The following is a 21,162-nucleotide window of genomic DNA, read 5'->3' on the forward strand; positions in this document are numbered from 1 at the left end:
AAACCATATGAGCTCCTCAAGGTAGCCATCACCTACCTCTCCTGGGGGCCTAGGACATGGTCTTTGTGTAGCACCAGATCTGGGGGTGGATGGGTTGTGGCATCTTCTTTCATCTCCTTGGGTTCACATGCTCCCCCCTTCTCCTCTTCACCTGCCAACTCCAAGGCTTTCTCTTGTTCTCCAAAACCCACTTGGCCATCTCTGGAGAAACTGCCAGAGCTGTGGCAGGAATGAATCGAGTCCCTCTCCCGATGGTCATCATCTTGTTCATGACACTGGTCCAGTTCACTCATCTGAGAGCTTCCTTGACTCACATTACAGGAAGAGCCATACCTACTACTGCTGGTGGGGCTGTGAGAATGAGAGGAAGATAGATTAGTAAATACGTACAAACTAAGGACCAGAACAAAGTAATGGATAAATCCAGGAAATAATGATTCTATCAGTGGCAAGGATCACAAACAGGAGGTTCCAGGGAAGAGAGGACCGAAGTTTACAATCTAGAAGTAGTCTCTATTCAGCAAAATCACAACAGGAAAAATAACACAACATGCTGGGTGCTCCAAAAGCACTTAACCTCAACTCTGCAATTGACTTTGAAGAATTCTTTATCTTAATGTGCTATTTTGTAAGTAGGATTAAGATTAAAACAGTCTGTTTATGCCTAAAATTCTCTACTTGGACTTCTTAAAAAACTTGTCCAGTGGCTGTGATCAAGTTTTCTAATTTCCACAAGGTAAAATGGATGGACGAACTCTTCTTCCTTTCTCTATTATCTATTAAACTGTGATCCCCTTCTCTTTCTGCAATTGTAAATGTTTCTCAGAATGAGCAAAGGAGAGTGAACATATTCCTCCAATTATCTCAGCCAACTGCATGAGGTAATGGAAGCCATTGAGAAATGGAGCCTAGGACCAAGAAATTCCTCAGGGGAACGGTCTCATCAACATGAATGTTACAATGGTATCCCTGGCAGCATAGGGAGTGTCCCAAAGATGAACCTGCCCATCTATAATGAGTTGCTCTCAGGACATGGCTCAATTTTGGACAAAGTGGACACAGTCCAACTCCAAGATCTGAGTCAGGGCCATGTTAATGCATTTCTGTACCTGAAAAGAGGCCAGCCCAACCCTCTCTCAACCACCTGAATTCCCATATTCAGAAAGGAAATTTGTTCCCCTGGTATAAGAGGTAGCAGCTATAACAGAGAAAGTGGCAGTGAATCGTGACCAGAAAGAATACTATTCAGAAGTTACTCCCTTAAGCCATATACTGAATTTTAGGGATTCAGTCCTATTCAAAATAGAGGGACTTGGGATGATCCATCAATACAAGATCTACCCTAGCCCACTTGGACGGGTCCATTCCAAGTCAGAAACCTTTCGTTTTACTTCTGGTATTCCACGGGAAAGCCTCCGTGCAAAAGGACAAGGAATTTCCCTGCCAAAGAGTCAACTTTAACTAAAGGGCTTATGTTTACTCTTGGCCAAATGAAGATAAATCACTATTGTTTTCCACTGATATTTTCCCTATGATTCTTCCCAATTATCTGACTGGGATATCTCCAGGCTGATTTCTGATTCTTCATCCCATGGCAGCAGGATAGGTACCAGGCCACTGTTCTGAGTAGTTCCCAACACACATATACACAGGCACGTGTGTGCACATGTACTCACACAAACTCCAAAGCACTTGACCAGCCTCTTTAGACTGGTTTGGGCCAGTGTTCAAGGCAGCATTCTTAAACTGCTCTGTATGGTGCTTCTTCTTAGGGGAAATAATAGTACCCTTTGCAGGTGTACCCTACACAATGCTCCTGACTGAATAACCACAGCAAACGATAGCACTGAGCTCCTGTAAGACTTTACTGAAAGCACTTATCAGACACCAGTCTTATGGGTAGTAAAATGCAGAGACTGGAAGAAGCTGTGCAAACTCATATGGAATAGGATATATAGTACAGATTATTCCAAGCCATCCTTTGCATTTTGTATTTTACTTAATACCCTCATTGCCACTGGAGAAAGCATCTTAGAAGACTTGGAAAAGCAAAGCAAGGTAGGTCTCTCCCAGCTATTAGAGATATAAGTGCCAAAGGCCCAAGAAAGCTTTCTAGCCTATCATGTGGTTGTAATTAATATATACCACTCAGTGACTTGCTGCCTCTTCTTGCCCTCCCTTTTCCATTCTACACTATCCAAGGCAGAGCAAACCAGAGTGAGCAAATCTCACGACCCAGCCTTTCCTTTAAGCAGGAAGCTCCTTTAAGCAGGAAGTCCAATAAATGAATTACATTTGGCAGAGAGAAGAGAAGATGACAATATCCACATATTATTTCTTGTTACTTAACCCCTAATTAACATGAAGCTCAGGTGCTGGGAAAGACACAGGAAGGATAAAAGCAGGCTATGATTAATCTACCACTAAGTCATTGCATCATAAATGGTCAATTCCTTAAAATCATTTATGATGCTTTAGTTGAGAACAGGCCTTTTGCTGGTCTTTGGTTCCTTGATGTCATGCAGAGTAACTGGCTGCTGTACATTCGAAACAGAGTCAGTACTAGCAGGCTCTGCCTCCTCTTCATGTGTTTCTGGCTGGTGAAGTAGCTCAGAGACAGAGCAGTGTTCTTCCTCATGATTCTCTGAAGGGCAGGTGGGGTCAGAGAAGTTATCTTTGGTACCCCGATGTTCTCCAGATGCTGGGATTTCCTGCTGATTTTCCACTTCTCCAGGCCCTGAAAGCTCATGAGCACATATACTTGGCTTGGCCTCTAGCTGCTGCTCAGAGGTCCCAGAGGGCTGAGTCAAGACCTTAGCTGGCTCAGCACTGGCCCCAGACATTTGAGAAGACTCCAAAGTTTTGTCAGTCTCACTGAATTTAAGGTCTTGATTACTGCTGATGACCAAAACTGGAGAGGAGGATTCTGCAGGCATTTGTTCAGGGTTCCCTTTGTTCTCTTTTGGCCATGGGAATGGAAGATCCAGCTTCTTCCCAAACCTTAGTTTTGAATCACTTGCCACTGCACTACTCCCTTTCCCCTCACCACCTCCCTCAAATAGAGTTGACAACTTCTTAAAACTGGACATTAAACCAGTCTCTGCTGCTCTATTGCCAGAGGAGGAAGGTGAGGAAAAGAAAGAGCTCAGTGGTTTCCCATAGTCAGTAGCAGAGGATGGGAAACGGAGTTTTGGCCAATTGGTCATGTTTGGGATTTCAAAACGAGGACTTGGCTGCTGCGTTTCCTGAGGGACTGCAGGTGGATCTTTCTGGGCATCAAGTATCCCATTGTTTTCTTTGGCACAAAACACAGGTTCCTCCAGCAAAGGGTGAGAAAGGTAACCTTGGGTTTCCAGTGTGGCACTCTGGCCAACACTTGCCTCACTGAACAGTGTAGTATTGGTCTCTAGTGAATTGGTTGCCTGTAGCGCTAAGAAATCTTGGTTTGTGGAGGCAGATTGCATATCTGGCTCTGGCTCAAGAGGAAGAGGTGGCTGAATTGGAGGAGGAAGCTCTTTGGCAATCCAGGTAGGTTCTGGATGCGACTGTGTTGGCAATGAGATATGCTCTGCTTCCAACGATGCCTCTGTGTCTGTAGCCTGCAACATCCCCATGTCTCCTTCATCACTCAGAGACAATACTCCTTGCCCAGTATCATCCCCTGAGACAGAAGATGTAGCCTCGATTGTTTCAGAGCACTGGGGTTCTGGAATATTGTCAGGAATATTATTGTTTTCCATTTCAGTTGTTAGTATAGGATCATCCAACGAGGACTCCGAGTTTGACTTTGCACTAACCACACACGCTCTACCGTCACTGACTACAGCTTCTGAATTGAGTGCTCCAAAGGTAGCTTCTTTCCACAGATTTTCTGTAGGTATTGATCCTTTAGTATTTTTGGAACTACCATTTTGAAACAATGCAGTAGCTGGGATAGGTGATTCTTGTTTGTAAGTCTCTGGTTTGGGACTTTTAAAAAGGCCAAAAAACTCACCTTTGAGAGGCTGAGATGATGCACCAGAAGGAAGAGAGAAAAAGAAGTTTTTCTTTGGAGGTTTAGGAGAAGAGAAAAGTCCAGAGAAAGTTTTAGGAGGTTCAATTAAGGACCCAGAGAAAGATTTCACTTTGGTCACAAACCCTGAAAGCATTTCTACTGAAGAGTCCAACACTGATTTGTCTTCCTCTTTACCTGCATCTTGACTCTGAAAGTGCCCTGTACATACTGGCTCCACAGAGGAAGAAGCTGACTCCAGGATTTGTGTTAAGACCTCATCAGGGGCCTTTTCTAATGGCAAGTTCAGTGGGTCACTAGTAAATCTTTCATTTTGGTGGTAGTTAGTACAAGTGTCCAAATTGTTGAGCTTTTCAACCAAACGACTATCATGTGAAAAAGAGCTGGCTGGTGAGTCACTAGGGAACGCTTCCTGTATGAAAGCCTCTTCATGGGGAGATACCTCAAGGGTCTCTGGACCAATGAGCAGTGTTTCAGTCTGTGCCTGAAATTCTGAGGAATGAGGAACAATGTCTTTTTGTGACTGATTTATCTGGAAATCTTTTAAAGATGTCCCCGGTTCATTACTGGAACCTAGTTTTCCTGGACAGCCCTCCTTTACAGTGAGCTCATCTGCAAGGGAGGTAACCTCAGTGGTATTGCTAATGGAAACACAAGGAGCCATTTGCTGTTCATGAACTACCTCCTGGACTGTGCTCTCTCTATTGCCATTAGAACCTCCTCTAATCATTGTACCACTAATGTCTACAAAAACGCTTGGCTTCTTACAGGGCTGGGAAGTCACCGGTGCAACAGCTGAAAGGCTGTGTTTTTCCCCAGGAGTCTGCTGCTTTTCATCCAAAAAGGACAAGCTGAAGAAACTGAAAGAGCTATTACGAGAGGCATCCTTCTTGCTGCCCGAGTTAGCAGTGGAAAAAAAGGAAGGAAGTGTGAATAGCCCTTCTCCTTGAGATTCGGTTCTTGGTAGAGTAGCAGAGGCTCTGTTCTCAGATTTTTCCGGTCCAGTCAGGAAAGAAAATATACTCTTTCTGGTTGGCAATTCTGGTTGGGATGGAGATGTTGTGGAGGTTGAAAAACGCTGGTCTTTGTCAGAAAAATGATCTTGTTCATTTGAATTTCTTCTGTTCAGAATAGCCAATGATATTTTATCACTTCTTGGAACTTCTGTCACTGCAGACACACCACTAGTTTCTACTGAAGAATCTCTGGAAGATTCTTTGAGACAACCTGTTGAGAAAGATGAATTTGGTGACTGGTGGATTGGGTGGTCTCTGGAGGGTGCCTCTTCTTCAGTCAAATGATCACCCTGGATCTCCCTAATCGATGGTTCCTTTAGCTCACTGTCATCAATAGTTGTCTGCTTGTTCAGATTTCTAACTCGAACCTTCCTTTTAGAGGAAATTGATGCAGCAGGAAAGTTCCCGACATTCTGTTTAGTTCGATGTATGAGATTAGGACTTGACTTGACCTGATCCTTATTAGTCACTGAAGAAACAGACATATTTTCAGTTGTCTGTATAGGAGATACACTGGTTTTAAAGAAATCCCCAAGGGTACCAAAAAAATTTGAAACACCAGGAGATTCATTCTTTTCCTGAGATGATATATTTCTATTTTTATCACCTTTCTTTTCTAAATTTGGTGATCCTGCTGTATTCACCCGGGTTTTAAAGAGGTTCAAAAATCCAGAGGCCTGTTTCTCGTTTGCTATTGTACTTACTGAAGAATCTTCTCCACGACCAAAGAATTGCAATGCACTTTTAAATAATGTTCTCTCTGATTCTTTGGAAGATTGGTCCTGGGGAGGTTCACAATTCTTGCATTCATTCCTACTAAACTGTGATACAAGAGGAATTGAAACAGAGTCAGCTGTAATCATCTTGTCATCTTCTATATCTGACTGAGCCTGAGTAGTTGTTTGGTTTATCTGGAAAACAGATTTTAACAAACTTTGTTTTTTCACATGAACATTTCTATTTAAAGGAATCTCTTTCTTCATATTTTCAGTAAATTCCGGTCGCTGAACACTGGATACTGTTTGTCTCTCTGAATCCCTCTTGAGAACACTTTCTTCCTCATTTTGGGAGTTATTCTCTAGTTGCTTACTCAAGATTAATGACTGAAGACCAGCATTTGTGAGCTCTGTTAAATTTGACTGCTGATCTATCTTCTGCATGGCTGAAGACTCTAAGGATTCATTCTTATCAAAATTCAAAGTACTTCCAATTAAAGCATCCAAAGCAAAAAATGAAGAAGTCACTTTGTTCAGTGATGACATCTCTTCTGATTGCTGTGGAACATTAGTTTTAATTTCAGGATGAACCAAAGAGGCAGCTTCTTCAGAAGACTGGATCCAATGGAAACTAGAAAGGTTAACTGATGAATCCTTAGCTAGAGGCTGATTCTTATCTCCCTTTATAATTTGGTTTTTATTTAAGGCATGATTACCAATCATTTGGGGCTGATTTCTGAGATCCAATGTACATTCAGAGTCTTCAGAACCACACAGCCTTTCTTTAAAAGATACAAAATCTCCTTTTGACTTTTGAGGAGTATAGCCTGAAAAATCTAATGGTTGATCCCTTTGGCCATAACTTGACTCTTCCAGTACTTGTGAAAAAGCTCCTAAATTTAGATGCATTGGTCCCTCACTTCTTGGTAAAACTACAGATAAATCAAGAGGGTCATTAATTGGTTCCTCTTCAACATACCACAGTAATTCATCTTCCTTGTCAAGTACTTTAAAACTGTAAGCAGGAACAATGCTATCATCCAACATAACACTTGATAGATCATTTGTTTGTAAGTCACAATTCAAATATTCTTCATAAGAACAATCAGGTATAAATAAATATGCATACTGCCCAGTAGAATCAGTAAGGAAAGAATAAATATATTGACCATCGTGGAACATAAAATATCCATAATCTCCATCTTCCGATGGCCACCATACTCCATTTTCAAGATATGACAACCATTCCTGGTATTCATAACCAACACTTGAAAAAACAAAGTTTTCACCCATTCTTAATGAGTCTAGATCAACTACGGGGCATGTATTCTTCTCATAACCTGAAGAACAACTTAAGTCAATGGGTAATTCTTCCAGTGAATTCTTAGTCTCATTAATTGGAAGGTAACAAGAACTTCCATATAATAAGTTAGCTGCCCACATATCACCTCTTAATAAGTAATCTTCATTACATGCTAACTGGTTGAATGATTCATATGGCAAGTCACACCAAATGACACTGTTTGGATTTGTTCTCCACTCCAAGATATTTGCATTTTGATCTTTTTGGCAAAAACTTATTGCTGGATATTCTGAGTCAGGCCACAAGAAAACATGGGCTGATGGAAATGTATTTTGATTCAACATATAAACTGGCTGAAGTTTCCTGGAATTTTTAGAGAAATCAGAATCCCATTCATAAAAGAAAGGATTGTTCATCTCTTCAAAAGCCTGATAATGGTTTGATTGACTAAGAATGTTAGTATTTAGTATAGGTGAATTTAACTTGTTAGAATTTTCATGTAGTTTTGCCTCAAGAACATGGTGTGGTGTCTGCCTCTTAGCCAAAGATTCCTCTAATAGGTCCTGCTGAGCAAATGGAGTGCAGTGAAGTACATTGTTATCAGAAGAGGAGAAATTCTTTTCACTTTGCTGGTTTTTCCATGTAGGAGGGCAGTAATGGTTATCAACCATTATCTGATAACCAGATAATGGTATGTTTTCTTTAGATAAAGATAAGCAGCTTTTTATGAAGCCAGAAGTTTCTTGTTTTTCATGGTTCCTCTGGTTCTCAGAAGTCACATATGAAGCAACAGGGATCTCAACCAAGGATAAATGCTTATTTCCATTCAAACCCTTTAGGTCATCTAAAGGCATGGACTTTGCTTCATCTGGTTTACAATCAGTCATGCTACTACTGGATATCAAGTTAAATATTCCAGAGAATAAGCTCAGGGTATTATTCCTGTGAGGACAGTCACCTTTTTTCACATTTAATTCTTGTTGACTGGACAAGTTTTCAAGAGAAGAAAACCGGTTAAACAGGCCAGAAAGGAGGCCTCCTTGGGTTCCTTTCTTGGAAGCTTCATCTACAAGTTTGTCATCACTCATTTCATTAACCAAGGTGGGTTTTGAAATGGTGGAAGCAAATGCTAATGAAGAGTCTGGTGCTGGTAAGGATGTCACTTGTGTAAGAGTCTTACTTTCTCCTAAAGAATCTGAAGGTATATGTTCTTTGGACACAACTCTAGGAATGCTTAAGGTATCTCTTTCACAGCTTTGTACCGCTGTGTGGTCACTTGAGTTTAATTCCTCTATACTCCCAAATTTCCCAAGATCATTATTAATATTTGGAGCCGACTCAGACTTTATTTTTTTAAGTGTGGCGTCTTCAGAAGTATTTATTTGGTCACTCTTATTAAATGTCTTTATATCATCAAATTTCCCAAGATTACTACGAATATTTGGAACTGAACTAGATTTTCTTGAACTAAGTTTGGTATTTGCATGGCAGTTTCTTTGGATCTCTTCATCAGTGTTTACTGCTGAGCCATGAAAACTCTGGTCATTAACAGTTTTATGGCTGTCTGTGAAAGAAAATTTAAACAAAGGGAACATGCTTCCTTTCTCTCTTAAATCCTGATGCTTTTCAGAATGACTAAGAACTTTGAAAAATGGAATACGTAATTTTCCACTAAAGGAAAAGGAATGCCCATCTTTCTTAGGGCCCCTTTCCGATCCATCTTCCTCCAACTGGTGAATTTTCACAGAGTCTGACAGAGTCTCCCTTGAACAGGTCTCAGGGGAAGTGAGCAAAAACTGACTAAACGATTTTCTGAGTGGCTCAAGGAAATCATCATCACCAGTAATTCTGTCCCCCTCTAATGGCTTTGAAGATGCCTCCTTATTTGCAGTTCCACTGCCAGCTACACAAGGATGTTCTAAAGTATCTTTGGCACATATTTTTGGTTCATCTGGTAACAGAGACAGATCTGTACAGGGTTCTCTTTCCAACAGACTCAGAATATCATCTTTCTTACTTGCAGAACGAGCTACGTTAGAAGGTTCAATGGCTGCTTGGGATGACAACAAATCCTCACTTAGGGGCATTTGATAGTGAAGGGTCTCTCTATCACTCCTATCTAAAGTGACAATACTGTCATCGCCAAGGGTATCTTCCCTTTGATTTGACCCTGAACCACACACAACAAAGTTTTCCTTTCTTGTTGGCTTGTTCTGGTCATCATCATTTTTGGTTTCATCCTCTTCTGAAAAGATCTTTAATGGATTTAGCATGCTGAGAACAGACTTTATAAGTGAACTCTGACTCTGTGGAGCCGAGTCCCTTCCAATAGTTTCTGTTGGATCCTCAAAGTTTAAGCTTCTAGTTTTACTGTACATGTGCTCATTCTCAGAGGTTTTTTCATGTTGGCCAAAGTCCTTATTGTCAACGGTTTGAGAAGATAATGGAGATGGAGATTGTATGGGAAGATCCTTCTCTGATACTGACTTGGCTCTGGGTCTAGATGGTGAATTAATCACCTCTGTTTGATTAAGAGTTTCTATTTTCTCTGGAACTAAATAAACCAGCTTTTCCACAGAGGTTGTTAGATGCTTTGTGCCTGAACCCACCTTTTCTGTTAGTGAACTGAATAAAGAACCAACAGCACATTTTACTCCATGCAGCTCAGGGAAAGACATGGCCTTGGCCTTGTCATTCTTGACAGTGTTTAAAGTTGGTATTTGATCCCCTGGCATTTTCTGTTCTGCATTATTAACAGTACTATTGTGTTTAAGTGTTTTTTTAGTTTTTGAAAGGGAACCAAATCTATTAATCTCCTCTTCCTTCTCTGCTAAATATTCTGACACTGTTTCTATCAAACACTGAAGCTCATCCATTGTATCAATATAGTCCTCTTTGGGTTCCTCAATAAAGGAAGGGGTCATCTCTTCCATGGGGCACCCAGACAGATTTCCAAGTGTGTTTGTATTACAATTCATCCTTTGTGATGGGAATGCAGAATTTGCTCCATAATATTCTTCTGGAAAACTTCCAATATGATGGACATTGGATGGATGACATGTTGGTGAGAGTAAACCTTCCTGCTTATCAGAAACAAGGGAACCCAGAAGTTCATCAGAAGTACTACTAGTAGAATCTTCAAGAATAGCTAATGAAGTGAAATTAGTGACATGCTGGTTTAAGCCAGATGACTTTTCAAAGTTCTTAACACAACCAGGAAGATCATAATCATGACTTTTCAAGTTAGTGGCCCACATGCCACTCTTAACCACAAATTCACTTTTGTAGGGATGCAAAACTGGGTAATTTTGTTCCTTCTTTTCAATGTGGCAGAGGTTACAATTTTCAGTGTTAGGATATGTACTTTTCAAGTTAGTCTTAGTTCCTAACTTATCATATTGGCTTCTTTCACTGTCTTCCAAATGCCTATATAAGGGTGTCTTTTTCCTTCTCCTATCTATTGTATCATATTTCTGAGGATATCTAGAGAAAGTAGATGTTTCAAACTTAAGGTCATAATCAAAGGCAGTAGAGAATTCTGTCTCTTGTCTTTGAGATGGTATCTTTTTCCAGTTCTTGTACTTTGGTTGTATATGTTGGCTGTAATATTTATCAGTTTTTGAAAGAGTTCTCACTTCTTTTACCTCTGCATCCTTTAGGTATATATTACTGTCTTTTAGACACTCCTGTGACATTTTCCCCTCTATCTCCTCATATATACCTTCTTGCTCTTCATAGTCAACATCAGAGAAAGATGAAATAATCCTAATTTTGTCATTTCGAGGCTGCAAGCCTTGTCTGATGTAAAGAGATAAAAATGGAGGAATAGTAAGGCAAGAGAAAAGGAGAAACAGGGAAAAGGAAGAAAAATTATAAGATTTAGTGCATATTCAGTGAGAAAACTAAAATTAATAAAATTATCAATTTGATAAAAACCTTGAAAAGATATAAGGAAAGCTACATGTTCTTAAATCAGTATTGTAGCAATGTAGTCAAAAAGTTTTTTCCACATCAGAAGAAGAACACAAGAACAACTTTAAAATACTGCACTTGCCACCATTAACTGTTTAGGAAACTTTTGTTTTCTAAGAAAGAAAGAAACAAACAAAATGAACATATTACATCAATATTTAGAATATATTTACAATACCAAAGTTTAGAACTGTTACATATTCCATGAAAATATATCAAGGGATTTCAAGAAATCTAAATTTGTTGATGAATTGGGATCTGAAAAGCTGCCAAGCTGTTAACTTGCTGAAGGTTGTATTTTAGGCAGTATAGCCAAGAATATACTCAAACATACTACTTTTAGAAAGAAAAATATGTACAAAATATAATAAAAATAATCTTTGACTACCTAAGTCAAATCTTGTTACAGTACCAAAAAGAGAAAATTATTTAAAGCATCATAATTTGTCATTCATGAAATCTAAAGGCTATAATGCATTGAGGATCACAGTGAAATGAAAACCTTCCCCTATAATGATTACAGAATCAGAAGCTACATGTCCAACTTAAGTCCGTGAATACAGAAGACAGTAGACCTTTCTTTTGCTTAAGTTAGAGACTGCCTATTTCCTGTGTACTGAGATAGGGGTGCAGAGAGGCCCTGCAGACTAGGAGCTTGTCAACTCAATGTGTACTTTTATAGATCTAACATCTAACAGCATTTATTCAGGAAACAGAAACAACATCAAAGTGGTTGCTTAGTCACTAAAAATCATGGCGAGTGAGAGTGATATTCTTTTGATCCCTCTCAACACTGGAGGTAATCTGGCTCTATAACAGCTAACAAACTCCAACACTATTGTCAAACCTCAGATTATATATTTTTATACCATATACATACATTTCCCATTATTCTGATTATTCCCATTATTTGGCTGAGTGAGGGAATCCAATTTATATATATATTTTAAAATATATATATAAAACATGAAGTTTCATTAGTCTCAGATATTGCCAAAAATTCAAATTAAACTAACTCCATCCTAGAAGAAGTCTTTATTGTTCCAACTTAAGTCAGTAGATAGCCATGGCTGTAGTAACTGAAACTATTTTTATTTTTACACTTCTAATTTACTGGAAGGTACTACAAACATGTTTGTTCCTGCAAGGATTTTAAATTCTTCCTAAAATGCTCTAACTTAAGGTCTTAGACTATGTCCAAGAACTTAGTATTTACAGTAATAGAAGTTTAAAAAAAACCAAACTAGTGATATAATTTCTTCAAATTTTTTTAAAGAAAAATCATTTCAAAAATTTAAGTTAAAAATGGCTATAATACAAGTTTACTTAAAAATCGTGTTAACTTTTCCTCTCGTGGAGATGATAAAATATTTACTCTTTAACCTCATTTCATATATGACATAGAAAACTACTCAAATTTATATGATCAATTAAAAAAAATTTTTAGGAAAAAAATTTGCAACTTAGAGTACATCACTAATGCTCCTCCAAGTGTTACTTATTGCTGCAGTGCTAACAGAGTAATGATCAGGTAAACTACATATTCTCCTGGACAACTGCAGTCATTTAGGTTGATGTGCCATGATTATTGCTGGCCTGCACATTGAACGCTTACAAACCCAGAGGGGAAAGAAGGCCAAAAGAATTTTTTTTTTGCTATTATGTTTTTTCTTAAAGACAATATAAACAACTAAAACCAGATGAATAAAATATGCAAATAATAAACCAGCAAGAAGTAGGAACTGACTTCAGTAGGATTCCTGCCACGTTTCTTTTTAGAATCAGATTATGAAGAGTAAGAATTCCACATGATGGTTGATATATGAAAAATTTTACTGAAAATACTCTCAGAGATGATTGTAAACTGAGTCAGGATGTTGCCTAGCAGGTATATGACCATCTGATGTTCAGGATAAATACTCACCAGTTTGGTATGATGTGCCAAAAAATGAGATCATCCAATAATATGGTCAATTTTACCAACCAAAAGTATGAGCTAAATTGGAATGGTTTTTTAAAAAAAACTAACCTCCCACCAGTGAAATATTGATTCGGGCAAGGATCATCAACGGATGCTAAAATCAATGGATAAAAGGTTGTTGGAGAAAGAGAATACTGACACAATCTCAGGTATCATCCCAGAGATCCTTAATAACAAAGAAGAAAGATAACTTTACACTGGAGAAATCTGGCATATATACCAGATTAACCAAGAGATCTAACTAAACATCAACAACGAGACAAGCTAAAATGTGACTACTGAGGCACTGTGCCTCACACCGGGAATATCTATGCAGTGTTTTTGCCAAAAAATGTTCAACCTGATTCTAAACATGAAAAAACAATCAGACCAAACCAAATTAAGAGGCATTCTCAAAACTGGTTTGGACTCTTCAAAAAATGTAAATGCCTCAAAAGATCAAAAGAAGAAAAAAAAAAGTAAGGGAATTTTTTTAGGTTACAGGAGACTATAGAATCAGGGAAATCACATGTAATATACCATAATCCTTAACTGGATCCTGCATCAGAAAGGAAAAAAAATAAAAAATATATATACATATATATATATAAAGAACATTATTGGGACAACTGGAAAAATTTAAATATGGTCTATATGTTAAATAATATTATTGTATTATCAAATTTCTTGAGTGTGATCGTATTAAGGTTATGTAAGAGAAAGCCTTAGGAGTTACACGCTGAAGTACCTCCTGGTAAAGTAATGTGGTATCTGCAACTTACTTTCAAATGACTGAGGAAAAAAAAAATGTATGTATGGGACTTCCCTGGTGGTCCAGTGGTTAGGACTCCACACTTTCATTGTCAGGGGCCTGGGTTCAAGCCCTGGTCGGGGAAGTAAGATCCTGCAAGCCATGCAGTACAGCCAAAAAAAAAAAAAAAATTTATTAGAGAGAATGAGATAAAGTAAATGTGACAGAATGTTAATGCAACTGGTGAATCTAGGCAACATGAACATATGTGTTCACTGTATGGTTCCTCTAAATTTTAAGTCTGATTTTTTTTTTAAAGTTGGAGGAAGAGTAGGGAGCATATATATGTGTATTTGGTTTTATACTCATAAATATATGACAATGGTCTACGGAAGGGTATGTAAGAAACAAGGGTGGTAAGAGAACTAGAAGACAGGAAGGCGATGTGGTAGAGGAGGACAACAGGGGTAGGTGGGAAATTCTTTGCTGTATACTATACTGTACCTTAACATATTTTTACATGTAAATGTTTTATGTATTTAAGAAATTAATTAAAAAAATTTTTTAAGTTCCAGCAAAAGCACTGAATCTGCTATGGTGAGATTGCACTGGTTTTCTTCTGAAGTTCCCAGGGAAATATTTAGGTAGGAAGAATTATCCAAGCATTTAACATCTGTGATTTTCTTTCTTTAATCTTGGTGAAAGGTGTATCAAAGTCACTGGGCTGGGCAGAGAGGTGAGCAGGTTTTTTTCAGCCATTCACCCCAAGTAGGCCTGCCCTCACCTGCTGATCATAAAGAAAATTCTTACTGATGGATATGCATAAATGTGAACATATGGAAGAGGGAAAAAAAAAGACTGAGAATCTACATAAAATGGATGTAGGTTGGTCCACCATACTGCTATATCTCCTCTGTCACCTCAGGTTAAGTTACCCAAATCCTTCGTGTCAGTTGCATCCTGGGACCTGCATAATAGGAAGAGAAAATGCTTTGTTCCCAATACCCACCTGAGGGCCTGCCGCTCTGGATAATCGAGGTCATAACTTTGCACAGAGTCATTGCAAGAGTCCCGGGAACTGCCCTGAAGCAGCAGCTGCTGTGGCAATCGCACAGGCACAGGGAACTGGTGCACAGAAGCATTGGGCTGGGCAGTCGTATGGTAAGGAGGTGGGATGCTATTGCTGGTCTCACTGCGATAGTCACTATCTCGGTCATCAACAGCACTATCAGGATCTTCAAAAGCTGTGGAATAAGCACAGTCAATCAAAGCACCGCAGCTTTACTTAGTTCTTTAGAATTCTTTTCTGCTTCTAACTTCGGTAGCCACAAGCCTGGATCTTGAGAACAGAACAAGCTGAGCTACACATGAGCCCAGGGACCTCAAAGTCATGAAAAAAAACTGTTTCAATATCCACAAGTCTCTCTCCTTATCAAATGAGATAAGACACTTGGTTTAATTTTAGTGCTGATTCTTAGAGGAGTTTCAAGTTGCATTTTCCCAACATAGAATTCTCTGGAATTCTGCTTCTCTATACTATCATAACCCTAATGAAAACTTGCTTTTAAATGTCTTAAATAGATTCCGGCCCTGTACTATTATCAAACGGGGCAAAACGGGGAGAAACAGTTTTTCCATCTCTTAGAAAAAAGAAATTTTTGTTTAAAGTTAGCATGGTGTTTTCAGACTCTAAAAATACACGGTTGAATCAAATAAGCAGGTCCACCATCACAAGCTGGCCCAGGAAATTAGGAATGTCAAAGCCAAGACTTAGAAGTCCAGTTAAAAGTCCTAGATGGAGCTGAGAACAGCAGCAGTCTTACTGTCTTGCTGCAGCATTAGGTTTTTCTAATTTCTGTCAAGCACCACACCCTGAGCTCAGAATTCCCATTCCAAGCCTGGGCTGAAGAAGAGGAAAACACATGCACTGCCAATGGGGTCTTACTAACAATGCAGCCTAGTTTATCTAACAGCAGTGCCTACAATTTCATAGAATTATTTCTGCTTTTCAGGCCAGCACCTGACTGGCTACAGTTTTTTCTTGATGTCAGCTAAAATGACCACAGTTACAAATCCTGCTCCAAGCAAAAATAAAAATATGCAACACTGTGCTTGGAAAGGCAGTGCATCCTAATAGTGTTTTGTAGTTTATTTTATATAGAAGCCATTTCTGACACCATACCCGTATGTGTATAATTAATAAGGTCCCATATGTTCTTTCTTGCCAAGTTTCTATTTGGCTTACAATAAGAAGGAACATTCACCATCCAAAATGGAGACACTTTTAGCAGATGATGGACTCCTCATATTAGTAATTTTTTTTTTTAATTTTGGTAGCAATGTGGGCAGCAGAAGCCTCCTAACGACCACAAAATTCCATTTTTACAATTGTTCATGTAGGAGATAAGAACATATCTACACAGTGGAACAGAAAAGAGTTAATGAAATAGAGAAAAAAATTCAGACAGAAATGATAAAACAGAAATGACAAATGGAAGGTAATAGGGAAATGACCCCTTGGCTTCTATACCAGACAACTTGGTAGATGGTCCCACTAAAAGAGAGAGGGAACACAAACACGTGGGTTCCAGACAACACTTGGGGTTACAGCTGGGAGTAGGGGTAAGACGCCCTTATGAGCTTTTCCCACTTGAGTTTAAGGCAACATGTGAACATAAGAAGAGGAGAATGATCAGAACCGCAGGGGAGAAAAATCAGTATGAGAAAGAGGCTAACCTTCAAATGGTCAAAAACAATACCAGTCAAACATAAGGGATGCAAAGCATTCTGATCACAAAGCACTCTGATCACACATTAGGGAAAAGGGACTTTGGAGGTACTGGTTTTAGACCTTGATGCATTTGTTGTTCTGAAGACTAGAAACGATCAAGGGTCAAAAACCAGTATGCCATTCAGATTTAATTCCTTCTGAACTCACTGAAGGAGTAACTGTGAAGTCAGTGCTGGATTATTCATGCATACAGATGAGGGGGCAGAGGCAACAAAGGAGACGAAACCAAAAGTCTACTTAAACTCTGGCAAGAGAATATGGTATTAGTACATAATCCAGAGAGCCAAGACTGAGTCTCCAAAGAAGCAGCAGTGATAGACAATCTTACTGATTATGAGGCCAGGAGACGGTAGCTCAGCCAGAGTTAAGAGCCCAGGATCCAGAGCCAGAAACTACCTGGATAGACCCTCAGTTTCTCACTGCATCTGACCTATTACTCCTTAAAAATGTTCTGCCTTATTTTGCTAAGCGAAGGGGAGCAATATTCTAAAACATTCCTAAAGGCTGACACATTTCCATACTGAAGGAATAAAGGGCAACTATTAAGAAACAAAGTGTCTGTGCAAAGAAGAGACTAGAAGAAAAAAGAGTATGAAAAATAGGAAGGGACAGGAGAAAGGAAATACAAGGAGGTGAGGTGAGACAAAGGACAGGAGCAGAAAAAAGGTAGGTCAAAGGCAAAAGCCAGCTTTTCTCCCTCTACACCATCCCCAGTTGGCACCACCAAAGCTGACTGTAAGTTCAAAGGGAAATTAAGGCAAAGGCTTGAATGAAATAATTGTAGAAAGAGAGATTGAGTACAGGTTTGGTTACTCAGCTTTAGGAGGACTTGTGAGCTAGTTTGAGGACAGAAGTTGAAAAGCCCTTGAAATTAAAAGGCTGGGAAATTTACTCATTCAAATATTTATTGAGTGCCTACCAGTGCAAGGCTAAACAACACAGAAGACTCAGAGCATAGAGTCAGTCTAATAGGAGAGAGAAAATGTGGATACAAATACAAGGAAGTATCTATCATGACAACAGTACAAACCAAATGCTATATGAGTTGAAGGTTAGATCACTTCCTGTTAGGGTGAACAGGGAAATCATTATGGAAGATATGACTCTGAAAGACTAGAGGGTTTTCAACAGGTGAAGATGCGGGTGTGGGGAGGAATACCTTCTAGAATCTGGACAAAAGCAATGGCATGAGTAAAGAATCATTGGTGGGAAAGGCTATATATATTTTTGTGAAACATTTTGTAGCTCATTTAGCAGGTACATAAAAGGACATGGAAGGGAATGACATAAAATAAACCTGGGAGAGTAGGATGGGGAAAGTAATCTAATCTGGGGCAAAGATGGGCCCCAGGCAGAAAGCAGGCACTCAAATAAAACTGAATGAATACTGAATAACGAGGCTCTCTAGTAAGTGGTGCTCCTGGATTGAGTCCCCATCTTTAAATCCGGAATACAAGGAGAACTTTATCAGGGAAGGAAAGAGAATTCAAACCTTTTTTTTTTTTTGCATGGCTTATTTTTTTCTGTTTGAAAACCTTAAGTTATCTGAACTCTCTTAGGCTGCCTTTGAGTAGTTTTCTGGTATGAATACCCAGGATTCAAATCATAGAATATACACACTCCATGAGAAATTCTAGTGACAGGACAAAATTTGGCCCTTCTCAGCATCTACTGGATACCTAATCACTGGGACTCAATCAACCCACCCACCTTCCCCGTCAGATGGGTAACACAGCCAGTAATGTCAGCCTAGGGCTTTGAACCTTGTTGGAAAGAGCTAGATGCCCACTCTCTAAGCTGAAGAACAAAGTTGGCCTTCAGCCTAGCTGGACTGTTTCAAGGAAAGTCAAACCATGTCCTCAGCCTCTTGTTCATGTCACAAAACCAATGACCTCTCCTAGAATGAACCTTCTCCTACTCACTACACTCCTTAGCTGAGAGACAAAAGGAAAGAGTTTCCTCCAAAAGGGGGCTGATGGTACTACTTGTACCTGGGGAAGAAAAATCAGGAGATCCTGTGAGGATTAGAACTGAAACTTTGGTTTGAAATTCCTCTCTCTCTTTCTCTTTCTCCCTCTCCCCCCACCCCCCTGCCCTCTCTCTTTCTCGCCTCTCTCTCCCTCCCTCCCTACACACACACACACACACACACACACACACACGCACAGAGTCTTTGGGAAGCCAGCCTGAAAGGATATAACTTTCCACTGCAGATAACTGTCTCCTGAGGTTCAGGTAGGGGAAGAGGAGGGAATGGAATTATACATGCTTATATGCATGAATATCCAGCTTCGTAGTCAGAGGGAGTATGTTAAAGGGTAAGATGGAGAAAAGTATAAGGGTATTCAAATTCTTACGTACTCTGTTGGTCTCCCCAGCCCAAATAGGTCCAGTGACCTAAGAAAACCACAAGTGGTAGCAAAGAAGAAGAGTGACAGAGACAATTTTAGGATGAATTCAAAGATAATTTCCCATCCCACCTATTATTATATACTTTACCTTACTTGAGCCTACCCTACTTGTATTTGATTTATTTTTCATAACATGTAGAGAGCATCTGCCTTCTACCAAGCATAAGACAAATCTACAAAGTACTCTTGACCTCTGCAATTCACTATATAGAGAATAACAAAAAACTACTGCTTCCAGGGACTTCCCTGATAGTCCACTGGTCAAGACTCTGTGCTTCCAATGCACAGGGCATGGGTTCTATCCCTGGTCGGGGAACTAAGGTCCCACATGGTGTGCGCTGTGGCCAAAAAATTTAAAATTTTTTTTAAAATGTAAAGAAAAAAAACAAAACTACTGCTTCCGTACCTTTTTAAACCTCCTTCTGGCTGAGGTCTCTCTCAGAACATCATCACTGAGGAGCTAATATATCCTTCCGTATTCAAAACAGGAAAAATCTGACCTGCTTCCAAGAAACCCTTCCTTATTTCTATGTTCACCAAACCTGAGCCTACTACAGCATATCCATGAGAAGCTCAGACCTGGTTACAGTGGGAAAGTGAGTGATTTCCTTATCCAGGAGAAATAACATCCAATTTTGCTGCTCTCTATCGAGAGTTAAGAGGCCAAAGAATGGTATTAATCTCTAGTCTTCCAATATGTAATTTGGGTGCTCAGAGATAGCCACTTTTTTCTGAATTGCCTATAAATTTTTTAATGAAATCCATTAAAACACAGAAGCTTTGACAGAAAAAAACTGAAAACATTTCCTACTCATTTTTCAAGATTAAAAAATTCAATATTCATTAAATTTAAATCCTATCCCACACCCGAACTGAATTTGAGGCAACTAAAGTGACAAAGAAATCACTAAAAATGGGCCTTTATCCAAAGAAACAAGAAATAATTTGGCTTCATAGTTAAGAATATGGATACAGAAACCAAAGTGAAATTCTTCTGGCTCTGCCATGCACTAGCTATAAGATCTTGAAAAAGTTATTATAGATGTTTCCTCATCTGTAATTTGAGGATGATAATAATATGAATCTCAGTGGTTTCTGTAAGGATTGCAAGAGAAAATGCATGTAAAGCACTTAGCATAGGTCCCTGGAAAATGGTAAGCAATTTGCATTTCTTGTTGTTTTGTCATGTTGCCAAGTTCTTGCTTGCCTTACAGGTTCCTAACAGAGAGGCAGCAGGAAGATCAGCACACTCCAACAGCTGTAACATCTGCTGAGGGATCAACAATGTCTGGGTTAAAAAGTCCTCAGAGTTCTGAGGGTGCAGCTATCTTAAACATTTCCATGAGACTCAAAATTCTGGAAGCACTGAATGATGCCAACACAGGCTCCTTTCACTACCTGAGTTACCTCCCAATCCTGGGGAAATGGGATTATTGATCCGTTACAGGTTGTTTAACTATACACTGAGAGTTTTCTTCCTACGTACTTACGTTCTTCCTACCACCTACGTCTCTTTCTTCTCGCTGAAACTCTGGGCCCAAAGAAGACTCTCTCTGCATTACACAGCCTCATTCTTGAATGCCCACAGCACTGCATAGCAGTTTCTTGTACACAGTAGGTATTAAATAAATATCTCTTGTGTGAATAAATCAAACGAATGATCTGATCCCCTCTAGTGGGTCCATCCCTAAACCATGAAAATAGCAAGTTACACTAACTGGCTCCCTATTCTCACTTCAGCCTGCTTCCATCGTAAGAGAAATAACACTAGTTTAATTAAGCCAAGTTTCCTTCCTACCCCCAAAAAAGCACTAAAACATCTCACTAGCCAGTAGAACAATTACTGCGGATAGTTAGGTTTTGCTAGGTATAAGAACCAAGAGAAGGGGCTTCCTAGGTGGCGCAGTGGTTAAGAATCTGCCTGCCAATGCAGGGCACATGGGTTCAATCCCTGCTCCAGGAAGATCCCACATGCTGCGGAGCAACTAAGCCTGTGCGCCACAACTATTGAGCCCACGTGCTGCAACTACTGAAGCCCACGCACCTAGAGCCTGTGCTCTGCAACAAGAGAAACCATGGCAATGAGGAGCCCGCGCACCACAAAGAAGAGTAGCCCCCACTCACCGCAACTAAAAGAAAACCCGCGCATAGCAAAAAAGACCCAACACAGCCAATAAAATAAATAAATTTATTGAAAAAAAAAAAAAAGAACCAAGAAAAGGAGGGCGGA

General features: G+C 39.4%; 1 protein-coding gene across 5 annotated transcripts in view; it reads right to left on the reverse strand.

Annotated features, from left to right (window-relative positions):
* Positions 1-21,162, reverse strand: part of UNC13B (unc-13 homolog B) — a 228,275-nt gene that overhangs the window by 97,121 nt on the left and 109,992 nt on the right. For 3 of the 5 annotated variants that reach the window (XM_057723630.1, XM_057723632.1, XM_057723631.1), the window contains exons 8-9: positions 14,740-14,974; positions 37-351 (exon numbers count right to left, since the gene is read on the reverse strand). In XM_057723630.1, the coding sequence (XP_057579613.1) occupies positions 37-351; positions 14,740-14,974 (550 nt within the window). Of the gene's footprint in view, positions 1-36; positions 352-2,490; positions 10,531-14,739; positions 14,975-21,162 lie in introns of all 5 variants that reach the window. The other 2 variants (XM_057723628.1, XM_057723633.1) reach the window with 2 other exon arrangements.

The sequence above is a fragment of the Hippopotamus amphibius genome, chromosome 2 (genome assembly GCF_030028045.1).
Source record: "Hippopotamus amphibius kiboko isolate mHipAmp2 chromosome 2, mHipAmp2.hap2, whole genome shotgun sequence".
NCBI classification, from domain to species: domain Eukaryota; kingdom Metazoa; phylum Chordata; class Mammalia; order Artiodactyla; family Hippopotamidae; genus Hippopotamus; species Hippopotamus amphibius.